This window comes from Scardinius erythrophthalmus, assembly GCF_964197995.2.
Source record: "Scardinius erythrophthalmus genome assembly, chromosome: 25".
In the NCBI taxonomy this organism is placed as follows: Eukaryota; Metazoa; Chordata; class Actinopteri; order Cypriniformes; family Leuciscidae; genus Scardinius; species Scardinius erythrophthalmus.
Window position 1 is genome coordinate 26349844 of NC_138245.1, and position 17644 is coordinate 26367487.

Here is a 17644-nt window from a genome sequence, read left to right on the forward strand (position 1 = left end):
GTCTGCTGGCAAAAAGAGAATGCAACAGAGCTTGTAATAAAACGAGAGTAAAGGGTCATATTCATCCGCAGTCATGCAGAGTTGAAGCAAAACCAAAATAATGTTCTTCCGCAAAATGCATGCAGTTTTGTTTTTTAACTGCTAGAAACCCAAAAGTAAGTGTACCTTTAAATTAATCTTGGCATATTTTTTCTTTGTCTTTCTAATTTTTATTCTATACTAAAGGCTATGTTTATTTGTGTGTTAGTTGCCTACTGCTTCCAATTGATCCCTTCTGCAAGCAACAACTGAACATGATGTGTTGGAAAATTTATTTTCAGTTATATTTGAACAGATTTGGTGTTTATGTGTGTTAGGTGGGATTGAATTTTTTTCATTCATTTATTCATGTAGACAGCTGAAGGTAACTCTAAGGGCCTAGTTAAGTTCAAAAGAACCAAGCATAGATGCAAGAGGACTTGCTGTAATTTGCACATATTGTAAACAGCTTTTACGTAACTACAATTAAACTTTGCCTCAAAATGCTCTACCATAAAACCAAAGACTTAATTTTAACGTATTTTGTGTAAATGCATGTATGGCTTTGAAATACATTTTCCCCATTAGCACAATACATTCCCTTTCAGCTGGCATGACTCTTTATTTTCAATTTATGAATAAATATGCCCATTAACCTCTGATGTAGCCTATATGTTGTGGAAAACATAATAAGGTCATTGTATTTTTCCAAATAATTTGTGAACAACAGTTTTATTGGTTTTTTAATTGAGGCTTAATGAGTTTTTATTTTTGTCTTTGAGAATTTTTATGTATAGATTATGAGTGTAAAGTGAACCCAACATCTGTTTTAATGTAAACTGGGCAAGAAACAGGCAGGACAAGTTGGCAAAGTGACACATTCAGCCATGATGACACCACTAGGGGGATTTTTGTCCTTTGTTCATGGTGAAACTCTTGAAAGGAAAGGTTAACTGATATTTTACATTTTCACTATAACTCCATGAATATTTAATGGGTGAATATAATTTGTTACTAGACTGTGCCATCTGATTATGTCAAAGGCCGAAGGTTATCCAGATCTTTAACCAAATTCATTTCCATTACGTTTGCGTCTTAACACTCAAAGCTCAAACTCTGAAACAGTTCAGTTCTGTGAACTACATGTAATATTTTGTTAAAATATACATAACCTCCTCCATTAAATGCATAAATGCCAGTTGTTTTATCTGCATGAGTTATGATTTCATTAACCACAATGCAGACATAAACATGCATAGTGCTGTATCTCTTCATGTCACATCCTTCTATAGTAGTCCACATATATATTTTTGTATGTATTTAAATTTTCCTTGAATGAAACATCAAAGTGCCCATACTACTGTAGTTCAAAACCAAGAGGAAAAGGCACATAAAGTAACATCTCTCACCCCATTAAGGAGAGCAGGTTTTGGTGATGGCATATATAGCGTTTCTGGAATTCTCCATGTGGCTGGATCACATTAACTTTGCTCTCCAGCCTCAGGAATCTTTCATACTCCAACCTTCAGAATCGCCAAGCCCCAAGAAAAGACGTGAAAAAGAAATATATCAAAAGTTTCAGCAAATGAATTTTCGCTGTATGGAAAAAATAGGTGTGGACTAACAAGGGTGAGTAAATAATGTCATCATTTTAATTTCTGGAAATTTCTTTTCTTTTCTGTTATCATTTGGTATCACAGAAAAGCCCAGGATGCCTCTTTCCGATATAGGACGTTCAGTGGCATGAATCTCAAAGGTACTGAGAAAACATGTCTGGGACAGTGAACAAAAATGTCATCAAGATCACTTGTTTGAAGTAGGCAGGGAACTGCACTAGTTTAGCGTTCCACAGTGAGGCAGTAGAGTGCTCCTTTTCAACCCGTTCAATGCTTCAGATTCAGGCCAGTGGATCACAGTCATTCATCTGTGCTCTTGGGAAGCTGGAACAACGCTGCCCATTACGCAGAGACGCGACACACTGCTATTACCAAAGTGGTCTGCGTGTCAGTTTTGCCTTCAGTTTGAAGGACTGTCATGTCCGAACACAGAAAAGACAACAGTTCACTCGCCATCTGATTGCGCAAAAACAACAATATTAAAGGAATGAGCCGCTTGCCGTTTGAACAGGTGCATCCCAGATCACCACCACCATCAGAAAAGTTTTTCTACTGACTCACTGTGGAAATGGATTACCAGCGGCTGGATTTCATGCAACTTTTCATGCAAATTCTGTTTCCAAACGGACAGTGAAGGGGATCTCTCCAAACTCAACTGACCATGCACTGGGACATGCATCTTCTAACTATGGATAACTAACCTGCCTTTACACACACTGCTAAACATGAACCCCCTTTGGAATCCTCAGTTTGTGATAGTGATATTGAAGTGCGCAATGGTCTTGTTTCCTGGATTCCTGCAGGGCTTCACAGGTGAGTGAAAGAAATCTGGTGGAACATATCTATCTATCTATCTATCTATCTATCTATCTATCTATCTATCTATCTATCTATCTATCTATCTATCTATCTATCTATCTATCTATCTATCTATCTATCTATCTATCTATCTATCTATCTATCTATCTATCTATCTATCCTTAAACTTTGATTAATATATATTATTTTCATATATATTCATACTTGAATATACGTGAGCCACTGATTAAGGATTATATAATGATGTGTAAATTAATAAAAAAAATTAAATGATTTTAAACAGATGACGAAAGAGAATTATGATAAACTTACCAAATATTGCTTTTTCATTTTGTGGGAAGAAGGATCCATTAAAATAAATAGACTTCTCCTTGTAATAATTATCAAATTGTCAGATCTATAAACTTAGTGTGAGATCTGGTTTTCATTTTTATGCATTTAGTGTTTATTTAAAGCTTAAGCTGTGTAATATTTCATATTTTCATGACATGATAACATCCGTTTATATTCTGACACTTTTAATGTATTCTTATTTATAGCTTTCTTAAATGATATTAAACTTTTCTTTCACTTTTCTTGTCACGCCTAACTATTGTTGCAGTGCTGCAATCTTTGAAGGAGAAATGGCACAGCTTTTGTGAAAGCCCAACTGTGAGGTTCATTAAAGGCTCAGGTTGTCAAACATTGGTTTGTGACATGCCAGAACCTGACTGTAGTGTTTACAGAAGTTCACTGTTGAAAAATGGTGCATTTCAGTTCATCAACATGAAAGTTTGCAATGCATGATTCAGTTGTGAATGTATGTGCAATGCATGTTGTCTCTTTTACACAGAGTCCAGATGTGTTGGTCGTGCTTGCAGCCCTCCTATGGGTAACTTGGCCAGTGGCAGGACCCTTCTCACGCTGACTAGCTGCTGCACTAATAGCTCTTCCTGCCTGCCAAACCAGCCACGCTGTCTAGCAGAGCTTCATCCTCCTGCCCTCATGGCCGATGACCCGTTTATTCATCCAGATACCTGGTGGGGCTCAGCGGCGGCCACTGGAGAAAAGGAAGAAATCCGTCTTGACTTGGAGACACGGTTCTGCATGAGTCACGTTGTGATGTTGTTCCGTTCTCCACGTCCTGCTGCTATGAGGTTGGAAAGCTCACAGGACTTCGGCCAGACCTGGGCGACACTAAAGCTGTTTGCCAGGAACTGCACTGAGATGTTCGGGCTTCCTGATGATGTAAGTCAAGCAGGAGCTGTCTGCACTTCCAGATATTCCAACGCGGTCCCGTGCAGCCGAGGGGAGGTGAGGAAGGAAATAAGGTCTCCAAAGCACCACAAAACATCATTTTTAAATGCTTCAGCAGGTTTAAATGTGAAGGATTTTCAATGCTTAGGTCAGCTCTTCAAAACTCTTTACGCAGTGAGCACAAAAGCAGTTTACATGGGCAAAACTGTGGAAAATGTTCAATTGCTTTGGCACAAAATGCATTCAGTGACTACTTATTTTTTAATTAAAAGTAACACCCCCAAAACCTACAGGCCAATTTGTACATGTTTACATACTCTTTTCAAAACTGCTCAAAACGGTTAAACTTATGTTCAAATTCTAACATAATACAAAACTGAATATGATCGCAATTTGCTATATTTCTGCAGTCATACCATATTTAAATATATTCTAAATCTAAAAAAGGAAATACTATGAAAAATATTAGATGCAGACGAACATCTACAGAGGTGTTAGTCTTTCATTCAAAAGGGGACAACTTGGGAATCATTTTGGACTGTAATGTAAACTAGAACAATGTAACATATACTGCAGTGACTTTTGTAGAAGAGAGGTGTCATTCTTGTTTTGTAAAGATATTTTACAATAGAAATCATTGTGTAATGCTACCTGTTGTCTCATGTTTTAGGTCATTGTTTTATGAGTGACAAAGTGTGATTGTTGGGTGAAAACCTTTGCTAGTTATGGAGGAATGAGTTGATTCGAGACGTTTGATATGTTTTGGTAGTTTTAGTGCACTTTGAATGTAAAATGAACTGCTGTGCCAAGCTGAAAGTTGGCAAGAAGAACTGTGTGAAGAGTTTAGAAAAAGTGACCTAAGTACTGAGAAATGCTAGATTGTAAAAAAAACTGTAAGAATATAAAAGTTATTAAACATTTCACAGCAAAAAGACATATGTACCATGACCTGAAGATGGACATTTTTAAACACAAAAAGCCCTTTTACTTGCTAAAAAGTATATACCTTCAATCAGACGTCAAAAGGCATGTAGTAGATTGTGTACAACAGCAAAGTTTTGATTATGTTGTTAATAATTTAGAGGCCTGTATCAAATATGATAGGCTTTATAAGGTTAACCAGCATTTAAACCAAATATTCCCCCATTCGAGTACAACTATAGTGAATTTAAATCTCAGTTCTGTCTGATGCTTTATGAAATATGACAATGCATCATCATTTGTTTCTAATTCTTTTATAGATCATATTCCGATCCATAGGATTGGGAAGTGGGATTGTCGATCCCTACAGTCCTGAGGCGCTATCCCGTCTGACAGTAACTAACTTACGAATACAGCTTTTAAAATCTCAACAGTGTCCCGTCTCGAAGGGGCAGCGGAGCGTCCCGCCCTTTTTACCCACAATTCACAGCAGGATGCTGACTTCTCCCACACCCAGTTCTGATCCCCTGGATTCAAGCCCATTTGCTGTGTACTCTCTTTTGGCTAAAGGGACGTGTTTGTGTCATGGCCATGCTGAACATTGCCTTCTTGAAAATGAAGGACAAGACAGCCTGCAACCCAGTAATGTGGTAAGTGTGTCTGTTTTGGTAGTGAATTTTGAGACCAAGAACATCGCAGCCACTTTTCATGGTGGGGTTGATGTAAGCATGTTATGGGCTTGAGGTATGGGACCTAAATGGGTTTGTCCATTCATTGGTTCCATGTCGGCCCTACCTAATATCGTTCTTACATTCGCCCCACCATGAAATATTGTCTGGATGCATACTTGAGGGTGTATGCGCACTCACCTGGTAGTTAGGAGAATAGGAAGTGGCCTGTTAAATGTATTTTTATAAGGTTTTGTGGGGCTTGAATGGGCAGCAACTGAAAGTGATTCATTTCTCTGGAGCGCAGGTGTCTGGCAAGTGTGTGTGTACCCACCACACAGCGGGCGATCACTGCGAGAGGTGTGCCCCACTCTACAACGACCAGCCCTGGAGAGCAGCCAATGGAAGCAGCGGGGAGAGCAACCCATGCCAGAGTGAGTGCGTTTACTGCACCGGCTGATTTAGCCTTAAATTCCTTTAATCCTTGAAAATGGAAAGGAAATTGTGCTATGAAAGGTCTTTTTTATATATTTTTTTACTTTCTAATGCAGGAGGGATCCGATACATATCTTAGAACCACAAAACCATGGGTGATTAATCCAGAACACCATAGAAACACACTAAAAATCCGAACATCTTAATAAACCACATAAACTATGCCTTGGCAACCACCAGGAGTACCCTAGGATTTTTGTTAAAAAAAAAAACAATAAAAAAATTACAAAATCTTGTACATCATCATTTTATGATTTTAAGAATCTCCAGGTTCGATTATACCTAATAATAAACATAAACAAAATAGATTTTGCTTAAAGAAAATAAAGCCAGTTTTAGAGCCATTATGATTATTTTCATATATTACTAATACATTGTCGTTACTGTAATGCAATTTAAATATATTACTTAAGCATTTTTACATCATGATATTATTGTACTGTTTTAAAATATAATAATGTGTTAAGGTATTTTAAATTAAAAAGTAACAATTAATTAATATATATATAAATAAAAAATGACTATTGCAATATTGAGAATCTAGTGAGAATAATGGAAATGATTAAATAGTGAAATGCTGGAATAATATTTTATTTTATTATGATTATTATGATTAAAATCTGAAGTGTGAACTAGATTTTAAATAAAAAATAAACATATTACAGTACTTTAAATAATAAAGTAAATATAAAGAAGATATGACTACTTTGCAATATTGATAATCTTGTTAGAATCGCCATTAAGAATAATAGAAATTACAAAAGAGTAAAATGGTTTATTTTATTATGATTATTAAAATTTTAAATGAAATAAAAAAACATTCTATTACAGGATTTTAAATAAAAAACTAAATATAAATAAATAAAGAAATAAATAAGAAAATGTCTGTATTGCACTAATGAGAATCGCTATTAAAGGTGCAATGTGTAATATTTCTGAGGATCTATTGACAGAAATGCAATATAAGATCCATAACTATGTTTTCAGTGGGGTATAAAGACCTTGTTTTTATTACCTTAGAATGAGTCATTTATATCTACATAACCGCGGGCACCCCCCTTCTATGAAGGTCGACATATTGTGACGTCATGTTTCTACCGTAGCCGACAGCGAACAAACAGCGCTACAGAGCGCGTTTCGTCACTAACTTGAATGAGAAGCAGCAGAAAAAGACGCAGCAGAATACTCAGGTTGTCCCTGACTCTGCAAACGTGGAGAAAAACATGCTGTCTGAACGACGCCTCGGACATCGTAACGTTAGCTATTTCCCCTTACCTAGCTGCTTTGATGCTCTTATCCATAGCTCTTATCTTATACTAACTAGCAAGGAAACAAGCTATGGTAAAGTCAGTGAATAAAAGACTAACACAATGATGAACAAGTAAAAATAACAATCGCAATAACATGTGGTTTTACTGAATAATTAAGTAAATATAATTTAATATAATATAAAGAAACCTCATTGCTTGACTTGCTACTCTCTGCTGACTCAGACGACGACATCTTCCGATCCTATGTCGGCTTCTCCTTCGAGTTTGCAATTTGAGGGAGAGGCCGTGAGTGACTGACTGTTTGCAATTCGCAAACCTCACCACTAGATGCCACTAAAAATTACACACTGCACCTTTAAGAATAACCGAAAATAATGCCGTGAAATGCCTGGATACATATCTTAATTTTAAATTTGGATGTGTGAACTGGACACATTTTTGCTTAAATAAGAGTTTAAAAGGGATTTCAATTTGATAATTGAAACGTCAAGGATTGTTTCTCAGGTCTTGGATGACTCTTTCTTCCATAATGTCTCTTTCTCTCCCTCTAACGTTTTCTCATTGCTCTCGTTCTCTGTGTCTCAAGAATGTGAATGTCACGGCCACGCAGAGAGCTGCCATTTCTCCCAGCGAGTGTGGCTGTCCACAGGGGGCAGTAGTGGGGGCGTCTGCGACAACTGCCAGCATAACACTGTGGGCCGCCGGTGCCAGCGCTGTCGCCCTGGATACCAACGCCACCCTGCCAGACCCCTCAACTCCCTGCATGCTTGCACACGTAAGACAGTTAGAAAGAAGAGAAGGAACAAACAGACAGAACAAAGGGTTCTGCACTCAATTGAAATCAGATTTGACTTTGTATATTTTATTAATGCACATTCCTCTTATGGTCTTATAGTTGTCCTTTGTAAGAAAAAAAGAGAAATTTGTAATCTTTAATCAATGATAACTTGCTCTTCCTCTGAAATGACTTTTCATTAACACTTTATAATAAGGTGTCATTTGTTAAAGGTACACTATGTAACTTTTGACCCTCTAGTCTAGAGGTTAAAAAACATAACATTTTTTTTTGGTTGTGCTTCAGTTCTTTGCGGATGAATATGATTATCCTACTGCTCATAAAATATACACTACTGGGCTTAAGAGATATATCCAGTTTAGATGGATAGGATCTCAAGCTGACTAGCTGAAGACGTTATTGTAGCTTTACCCATTAATAGACACAGTGCTTCCTTGAAAAACAATTCCAGCACAGCGCTACAACAACCATAATGAACTAAGCCTTCACAATAGATAATGCTTTACAGTGAACTCTGTTAGAGCTACATATGGTAATATATCTGTTCAATAAATACCTTACTCACCTGCCATCTCTGAAAACCAAGCCAATGTTGATTCTTGTTTTATTACGAGCGCTGTTGCGTTCTCTTTTTGCAAGCAGAAGCTCCTCTGTTCAGCGTTTTAAAAAAATGGGCGGATTCTCAGAGGTTTGAGATTTTGCTTGTTGCGACAACTAACCTATGCCACTCCCACACCATAAAAGTACAATTTGTACTGAGCTACTTTTATGGTGGAGAAATTAAAAAAAGTCCTTTAAAATAAAATAAACCAACCATTAACAATTCACTAAAAAACAAAACAACACCTTTTTCACCAAACCACCAAAATGGTTATCTTTGCAATCATTTAGTCTTTCATTGCGTCCTAGTGGCGGCGTTATGACACAGACCACTAAAGTGACTCGAAAGCAGAAGGACGAGCTAATGAACGAAAAGTTGATTAACATTCTTTTCTGTGGCAGGATGCTGGTGTGACCCAGTTGGTTCGGTGCCAATATATTTTGGCGACGAGACTCCATGGTGCCATCCTAGAAGTGGACAGTGCCACTGTAAACCTGGTGCGGGGGGCACCACCTGCAGCCACTGTCTAACAGGGTACTGGGGCTTTGGAGAGGAGGGCTGCAAACCTTGTGTGTGCCCCTCGACCTGTGACCCCATCACAGGGCATTGCCTAGACAGGTCAAGCTTGTGCATACACAAACTAAATTTTATTTTAAATCTAAATTATAACAAGTCTTACTTATTTGTGATTTGAAATGACAACATTGAGCATTAAGAATCTCAAAACCCAAAATCTCAATCTCAAAACCAAGTAGAATTTTAATTGTATATCTGCTGGGAATTGTCAAGTATCATAGATTTTTGTTATCATATCATTTTCCTTTAACAGCAAAGGCAGTGTGAAGCTTTACAATGTACCAATTGGTGGGAAAATTCCCGAACTGTCCCACTTTAAACCTCAAGAGGACGAGAGGGTGTGGCCTAAAGAACTTGCTATCTCTGCACTGTACTATACAGGTGAGCTGACTACAGTAACAAAACACTGTTGTGAAACATGGTAAACCACAGCAGGAAATGTGACTTCAAGATGTGGCTTTTCAAAAACGTGGTTCATTCAAATGTAAGGCTGAAATGGTTATGTATTGCAATGTAAATGGGTGAATCTCACAAACTTATCTAGAAAATGTCCACATTTCATCCAAAAATCTAATTAAAACTGTACTTAAGGAAAATTAAACATATTTTAGCATTTTTTTTTGCATTGTGGCATTATTTTCATAACAATATTCTAGTTATCATACTGCAAAATAAATAAAATAATTAATTTTTTTAATCCTTTATGTAATGCAAAATGATTATACAGTACCATTCAGAGAAGTCTCTTATGCTCACCAAGGCTGCATTTGTTTGATTAAAAATACAGTAAAACAGCCATATTGTGAAATATATTATTATAATTTTAAATAACTGTTTTCTATTTTAATGTATTTTGTGCTGCTTAATATTTTTGTAGAAACCGTGATACATTTTTACAGAATTCCTTAATGAATAGAAAGTTCAAACAGCATTTATTTAAAACGGAAATTTTTGTAACATTATAATGGTATTGTATATATGATATTATTTTACATATATTATTTAAATGATCATGTTAATCATGGTAGAATTTGTTGTACTTTCATTAATTTCTATTGATTTAAATAACAAAACAAATTCTGTTACAGTCATTATTTTTACTCCAATAGAGTAAAAATAAAAAGTTTAATTATCATAAAAAAATTGTGATTGTTAAATCTTAAATTGTCCTAAAATAGGCTTCCTTTCATTTGTGGAAAATATAATTTCTTTGAGCTGAGCGTGTTTTTGTGAGAATAAATATGTCAATATGTACACAACTTGACATGTTAAATGTGAATTCTCCACAGGGAAGTGCAGCTGTAGAGAAAAGAAGCTGAAAAGTGTGGCTGATCTTTGCAAGATAAAATATGCATATGGTGAGGCTTTTTCATGATATGAAATAATTTGATCAATCAATTCTGATGGCATTTGCTGTCTAAACAGACATTTGAATCTAATGAGTGAACTGACAGTTTGTGTTGGCCGTAGTGATCAAAGCCAGTGTGCTGTCAGCTCATGATAAAGGCACACACGCTGTTGTCTTGGTGAAGGTGAGGAAGGTCTTCCGTTCTGGAAAACTGCCCCTCTCCCAGGGCACACACAGTCTGTACCCACTCTCTTGGACCAGCCGTGGCTGCACCTGTCCCATCCTCAACCCAGGTACACCACATAATGCCTTAAGTATAAAAATGTGCTGTTATCTGTGCCACAGCTTGGGTTCAGTCAAGTTTGCCATTAGAGCAGTCACTGTTTTGTCTCCATCTTTAGGTGGGAACTATCTGCTGGCAGGTCCTGAGGAAGTGGACTCAGGGAGGCTACTGGTCACCATGCAGAGTCTGGTAGTCCCTTGGACCCCTATCCTGGGCTTTCAGGTCACAGAAGCACTGCATCAGGGCTGCCTATGAGCACAACTTTACCCAAATGTACAGTTGCACAACATCATGGAAGTTTGCTTCTGACACAGAATAAAAAAGGTAATTGTGACATATTCTCACAATTCTGACTTTTTTCCATCAGAATTCGAACTTACGAGTTTGTTTTGAAATTCTGATTTTATAACTCGCAATTGCTATTTTATGATTCTCAATTTTGAGAAAAAAGTCAGAATTGTGAGAAATAAACTTGCAATTGTGTTTTTTCCTCTCAATTCAGAGTTTATTACGACTTTCACAATTGCAAGTTTATACAGTATCTTACAAATCTGAATTTTAGCTCACAATTGTGAGTTTATCTCCCGCAATTAAGAGAAAGTCATAATTGTGAGATATAAATTCGCAATTGCGCATTCAATTCAGAATCTGGAAATAAAAAGTCCTTTTACCTTTTTTTTTTCTTTTTTCTGGCGGTAACAAGCTTCCATACATCACTGCCCAAACTTGAAAGCCCTCACTTGAAATGATGCCATTGTACCAAAGCAGGCAGCTAGATACTTAATGTACCATGACCACCGGATGCAACTGAAATAGAATGTGGGTTGTTACCAGAAGCAAGATTCATGAAGCAGTCGCATGGCAAAGTGTACTTAATAGTCAGTTAAAATAAATATAATTGTCATAAAGAACAAGTTGGTCAAGGCTCTTCAAAAAGAACTGTTCATTTTGGTGTCTGTTTTGTGGACATGAATATCATAAATGCATTAACTCAGAACATTGATACGGCATTCATGAGCCTGATTGGACTGTTTTTATACTTATTTCTCTGTGATTATTAGATTATAGTCATTAAAGGACACTCTAAACTAGTTTCTTGAATATAAGAATGGACAAATGATAAATATGAGCCAGTGGATCCATAGGCTCACAAGGACTGCAGGGCATTTTTGTGATTCATTCATTCACACTTTTGTATTTTATTAGCTTCTTTGCTTACAACATTTCAATTTCAAAAATACATTTAAACATTTCACAATTGAAAAACAAAAGGTATGATGGACTGATTCAAATTCTTCCAGTGCTTATGCATGATTTGGCTCTGTATCTTATTTTATTAAATCATTTTACAGAAACAGATACATCACAGATGAAAAGATGAGATTAATTGTTTAATCAAAACAAGAATGATCACATTAAGGCTTTGAATGACAAATTTCAATCCAAGCACAGTTGCTCTTGGTGACAAAACAGACAGATTCGTAAATGTCACTAGTAACACTTTACATTAAGGTCTTATTTGTTAACATTAGATAATTACTCAAACTAACAATTACCAATATATTTTTTACAGCATTTATTAACCTTTGTTCATGTTAGTTCACAGTGCCAACAGATACAACTTTTGATTTTAATAATGTAAATGTTGAGATTAGCATTAACCAAGATTAATAAATGCTGTAGAAGTATTGTACATGCTAACTAATGTAGTTAACTAATGTTCACAAATTAAACCTTATTGTAAAGTTTTATGACACTGATTGAATGCATCAATAAGCCAAATGAGTACATTTTAAGGTTATAAAAAGGATCTGATATCAGAACAATTCTGTTTAATGTTAGCGTTAGCATGTGTTGAGAACGGATCTAGAATTATCCCTCGATGTTAGATACTTAATTTAAACAAAACCTACTAGTCTCTGGAACAACAGATATTTCCATGTTCTTACTGAACAGAAGATATTAATTTAGATGTTGATGTTTCCCCATTATAATTGTTTTAACGCCAAATTTCTGTATCATCGGTTGACGGGTGAGTTTACTCGCTCACGCCCTCTACTGTTTGTACTTGCAACTTTAGGCTACACGCTTTCAAACCTCAACAACAGAACATTTCTTCATCATAAATCGGTTTAATCGTGTTCAACAACAAAAATCAGCACATGAAATGTATATAGACTCGTTATTTTTTCATCTCAAAACTGCACAGTCGTCAAAGTACAACCGCCAAACGACCTTTGATCTGTAGTAGTACACATACACAAGTCAAACTAGCTGAGCTTTGGTTGTGGAGCAAATAATACAAAGCTGGATGATTCATAGGGGGTCATACTCACCATATAATCCCCAAAACTCATTATTTATAGGTCCCTCAAGTGCATGTTAATGTCATTAGAACATTTTAATCAAAAAACCTGAAGTTTAAGGGCTTCCCCCATCTCTGTGCATCCAGGTGGAGAGCATCGTAGTTATCCAGTGGCGTATTTAGATGTGATCTCTGCATACACGAAAGTGGAGCTGTCTCTGCTGTGAGGTGCGGTGGGAATGTAGCCAGGATAATATTAGCTAGCAGCTGGGTTTTCTGTGGCTGCTGGTGCGGAATCAGGAGAGGATGTAGGGAGAGAGTCAGTGGAAGTGGATTCGCTGGGTATAGTATCAGCCCCACCAGAGGGGGCGCTGTCATTGTCATCTTCCTGGGGGTAGAGCTCGGGGTATTTCTGCATACACTCCTGCATACTCCGGAAGTTTTCCACACAATCGGACCCCTTCATCTCCTCTTTGCTATAGTGGAAACAAGAAAAGGCTTCCTTGAACTGCTGTCCACAAGGGCCACTGGCCATACCGCCCAGACACGGGCAGTTCCAGTTTATGTCACCATTAGGTAGAATAAGACCTGTAGGGTCAAATTAAATGAGTGTCAAATTAGTATTCTGGAGGTAAGGCATTATCATATTTAGGCTAAACTACGCAAAATGGTAATTATTATTTTGTACATTAATTTTTGTATTTTCTAAGTAAATCAAACTTACCGTGATCTTCATACGGATCATTAGGGTCATCTTCGATTAGCTCAGCGTTACTGGGTGCTTCATGATCCTCTTTGGTGACAAATATGATGCGATCTTTACCTATTTTGAGAAAAGAATGAAATTACAATTACACACAATGATAAAATAAGAATATTTTCTATTTAAAAACATACTGCTAATTGACTTTTATACTAGTGTTATTAACTGAAAACACTTAAACATTTTCTGTGATTAAAAAAATACATACACATATATAAGAAATTTCCAGAAAGGGGTGAATAAAGTATTCATCATCATCATCTTACACACACACACACACACACACACACACACACACACACACTAAAAGTTAGAAAAGCACATGACAACTAAAATGAAAAGATAAAATAAGTAAATTCTAAATATTAATAAATACTATAATAGTACACACATTATATATTTATGTGCACTGTAAACATCCCCTTTAATTTCTTACAACCATGATCAAACATTACAGACACATTGGACTGCAAATTCTGAGTAATCAAAATATTACACTTTGTAAAATGATCCAAAAACAGTTAAACAATCTGTACACATGGAATAAATGAACCACTGAAACACATATAAGTTACTGTCATGAACTGAGTGAAGAACATTACACCTCCTCTTGTTTATAAATCTATGTGCCAATGTGTGATATTGTGTGTTGAAGTTAATATTGTTAAAATATTTATATCACTCTGTTCATAATAAAAAACAACAACATTATGTATAACCATAAATATAACCATAATAACCATTAAATTAAAAAATAACCATTTGGTGTACTTTAAATGATGATGACCTTGCAGGCGGCTGTTATATGTAGGGTGACACAACACACAACGTTAGTCATTCAGTCATCATAGCCTCAAGTTCATCTATAATTCCACCAGTAATACTTCACCAAACTTGTACACACATAATATAGGATAGTTTAGCACGACACATTGGAACACATCTGAAAAGATTATTTGCAGCCGATAAATATTTAAATAACTCATTGATATTAAGCATGGCTGGGGAGAGTGACTTTTGCTGGCATGAGCACTAGCCGCACAGCTAAACGACAGTAAAACATGGGTATAAAATGGGTTTAAAGAGTCCAATTTAGTTTAATCATACCTTCCTGTTTGCAGTACGACATATCTGCTGACAGATCCGTCTGATTGCCGTTTATCCGATCAATGAAACTCAAACACCGGTACAATGATCAATCCGCACGCCTGTTACATCAACCCCAGCATGGAGGCAGGCAGCGAGCTACAGTAACCACGTGACGCCACAGCCGGATTGTGTCAAAGTAAAAGTCATCATGGCATTTCAAAATAAAGGTGAAGGAAATCATATGTACAGATTATATTGTTTTATTATTGTCCAATACCCAGACTTAAGTCTTAAACTATGAAAATCCATAAAATAATTATTTGATAATCAATTCCAAGAAAAGAGTTAAATAAACACAAACTGCTGTTTATTGTTAACTTTATTTATTACATGGCTTGGTTGAATTCCAATGTAGATAGCGGTCTGTTATTTCTTGATAACAGACCGCTGCGAAGTATAACACACCGTTGCCATGAACAACAGAGCGTTGCTATGGACGCGGAACGGACTATTTTCTTTAGCGGAAGCAATACAATCGTTTTTAAATCAATAAACTCCTTTTTAAATCAATATTTTGTGTCAAATTATTTATTTATTTTGTAGGTAGCCATGTAATAAGCGGGATAATGTATAGCGAGGCAGTTGTTATAGCGAATAACAACCCCTTCAGGCTGATTCAAGACCTGGTCCCGTTCAGCCTGTCGGGGATGTTATTCGCTATAACAACCGCCTCGCTATACACAGAGGTGGAAAGTAACGAATTACATTTACTCGCGTTACTGTAATTGAGTAGTTTTTTTGTGTATTTCTACTTTTTTTAAGTAGTTTTTAAAATCTGTAATTTTACTTTTACTTAAGTATGTTTTGTTTAAAGTATTGTAATTCGCTACATTTTAAAACATATCCGTTACTGAGTAAAAAACAAAACAAACAAAAAAACACATTAAAAAAATGAACTAGCCTACTATGGGTAAAACAGCGCGCGCGCTCGTGCTCAGCATTGATTGATTGAAGGGCGGGAGAACAGACACGCAAAAACCACAAAAAATATGGAGACGGACAACACAGATTCTTTACACACACACGTGAGGCAAACCCCTGTAAGTATGGGGATACTTTGGATATAGAAAAACGAACGCGTGGTTGTCCTCGAGGCTCGAGCATAGCCTATTCATTTTGCAAAAATTGTGGACGCAAATTGGCTGCAAAAGAAGGAAACACATAGAACGTGTTCGGGAACACCATCCCTCCGTGCAGATTATGATATGTCCCGTAACCGTTTATAAGTTAAGGCCGAATGATTTCTGTGATGCAGAGGGAATCCCGGAGTTTCATTATCATGAAAATGGAATTTAGCCTACAGTAACGCAGACGTCACGTAAAACACATGAAAGTAAAGCTGTACAATAAATAAATCAAATTGCGACATGGTCTGTAGTCTATATATTAAAACACAAGAGACTGCTATATAAATGTATAATCTGCGTGTCTGTGTGAATCAGTGCGAATGAGACGAGCCGTTTCGTCTACTACATACTCAAGTACGCGACGCGCTAAGTGTTTTCAGCATCTCACAAACAATATGAGAACATGAAAACATGAACATCTCCAGAGCTGCTCTGAGAGAATGACCTTTGAGAAAAACCTTGTCAAATAGCCTACACTCTGAAACAGGACTTCATTACAACCCATCAAAATTTTGGTTTAACTACGAAGAAATGATGACATAGCCTAACTGTTGTGGGCCTACAATAGAATGTACTTCTCATAATAATATTAACAACAACAATAATAATACAGATTATTTAAACATTATTTAAGGATTTTTGTCCATGGTTTAATTGAGTAAACCTGTTTTGCAGCACTTTGCCAAAAAATAAAAGGATAAAAAAATGTGTTAAACTTTTATTTGATTACCACCGTTTTGGATAATATATTTGTTTTAAATCATAAAAACAAAAAGGATTTTTCTGAATTAAATACATTTCATAGAAGTCTATTGTTATTGAACATTTTAATAAATTATTAATGATAAAAAATAAGTTGTTAAATGAGTAGTTAAAATGAAAATGAAAATTACCCCATGATTTATCAGCCCTGAAATCATCCTAGGTGTAGGCTATATTTCTTTCAGACGAATACAATCGGAGTTATATTATTAATAAACACTCTGATGCTTCTGAGCTTTATAATGGCAGTGGATTGCAACCATCAGTTTAAAGCTCAAAAAAGTACACCATACGCAGTCTACTTACACCTTAAACGCAACTTATGCAACTCATGACGTCAGAAGTAGTGTAGTGCGTCCTGGCGTAGCGTAAATATCAGCAGTACGTCGCATTACTCGCATAAGTTGCGCTTTAGATTTAAGTCGAATACATATGTTCGTTTGGCCGGAAGCTAGTTATTTTACTTTAGAAAGTTTTAAATATGAATATCTTTCTTCACAAACTCAACGTTTTGTTTCAGAAGGCCTTTATTAACCCCCCGTTGCCGTGTGGAGCACTTTTATGATGGATGGATGCACTTTTATGATGGATAGATGCACTTTTATGAGCTTCAAACTGATGGTTGCAATCCACACCCCCGCTGTTAAAAAAGTAACTCAGTTACTTTTACTCTGAGTACATTTTAAATGAGCTACTTTTTACTTTTACTTGAGTAGATTTTTCGACCGGTACTTTTACTTGTACTTAAGTAAAAACAAATTGTAGTAATAGTACTTTTACTTGAGTAGAATATTTTATTACTCTTTCCACCTCTGGCTATACATTATCCCTTACTCAATTCATTTAAAAAAAAAAATACGACTGTCCCTCAGTTATGTTGTGGTACAATT

At 36.2% G+C, this 17644-nt stretch overlaps 2 protein-coding genes across 2 annotated transcripts; one reads left to right on the forward strand and one right to left on the reverse strand.

Moving 5' to 3' along the window:
- The first annotated feature begins 1861 nt into the window (after positions 1-1861).
- Positions 1862-11569, forward strand: LOC308685552 (netrin-4). The gene is made up of 10 exons (XM_081357405.1): positions 1862-2447; positions 3286-3746; positions 4931-5260; positions 5586-5712; positions 7631-7819; positions 8843-9059; positions 9271-9398; positions 10307-10375; positions 10488-10658; positions 10767-11569. The coding sequence occupies exons 1-10, from the start codon at positions 2360-2362 to the stop codon at positions 10901-10903; spliced, it is 1917 nt and encodes a 638-aa protein (XP_081213531.1). The 5' UTR covers positions 1862-2359; the 3' UTR covers positions 10904-11569.
- A 250-nt stretch (positions 11570-11819) lies between these two features.
- chchd4a (coiled-coil-helix-coiled-coil-helix domain containing 4a) lies at positions 11820-14999 on the reverse strand. Its single transcript, XM_081357406.1, has 3 exons — positions 14824-14999; positions 13678-13776; positions 11820-13541 (listed from the first exon to the last, which is right to left on the reverse strand). Exons 1-3 carry the CDS (start codon positions 14843-14845, stop codon positions 13210-13212), a joined length of 453 nt encoding a protein of 150 aa, XP_081213532.1. The 5' UTR covers positions 14846-14999; the 3' UTR covers positions 11820-13209.
- Positions 15000-17644: the final 2645 nt, after the last annotated feature.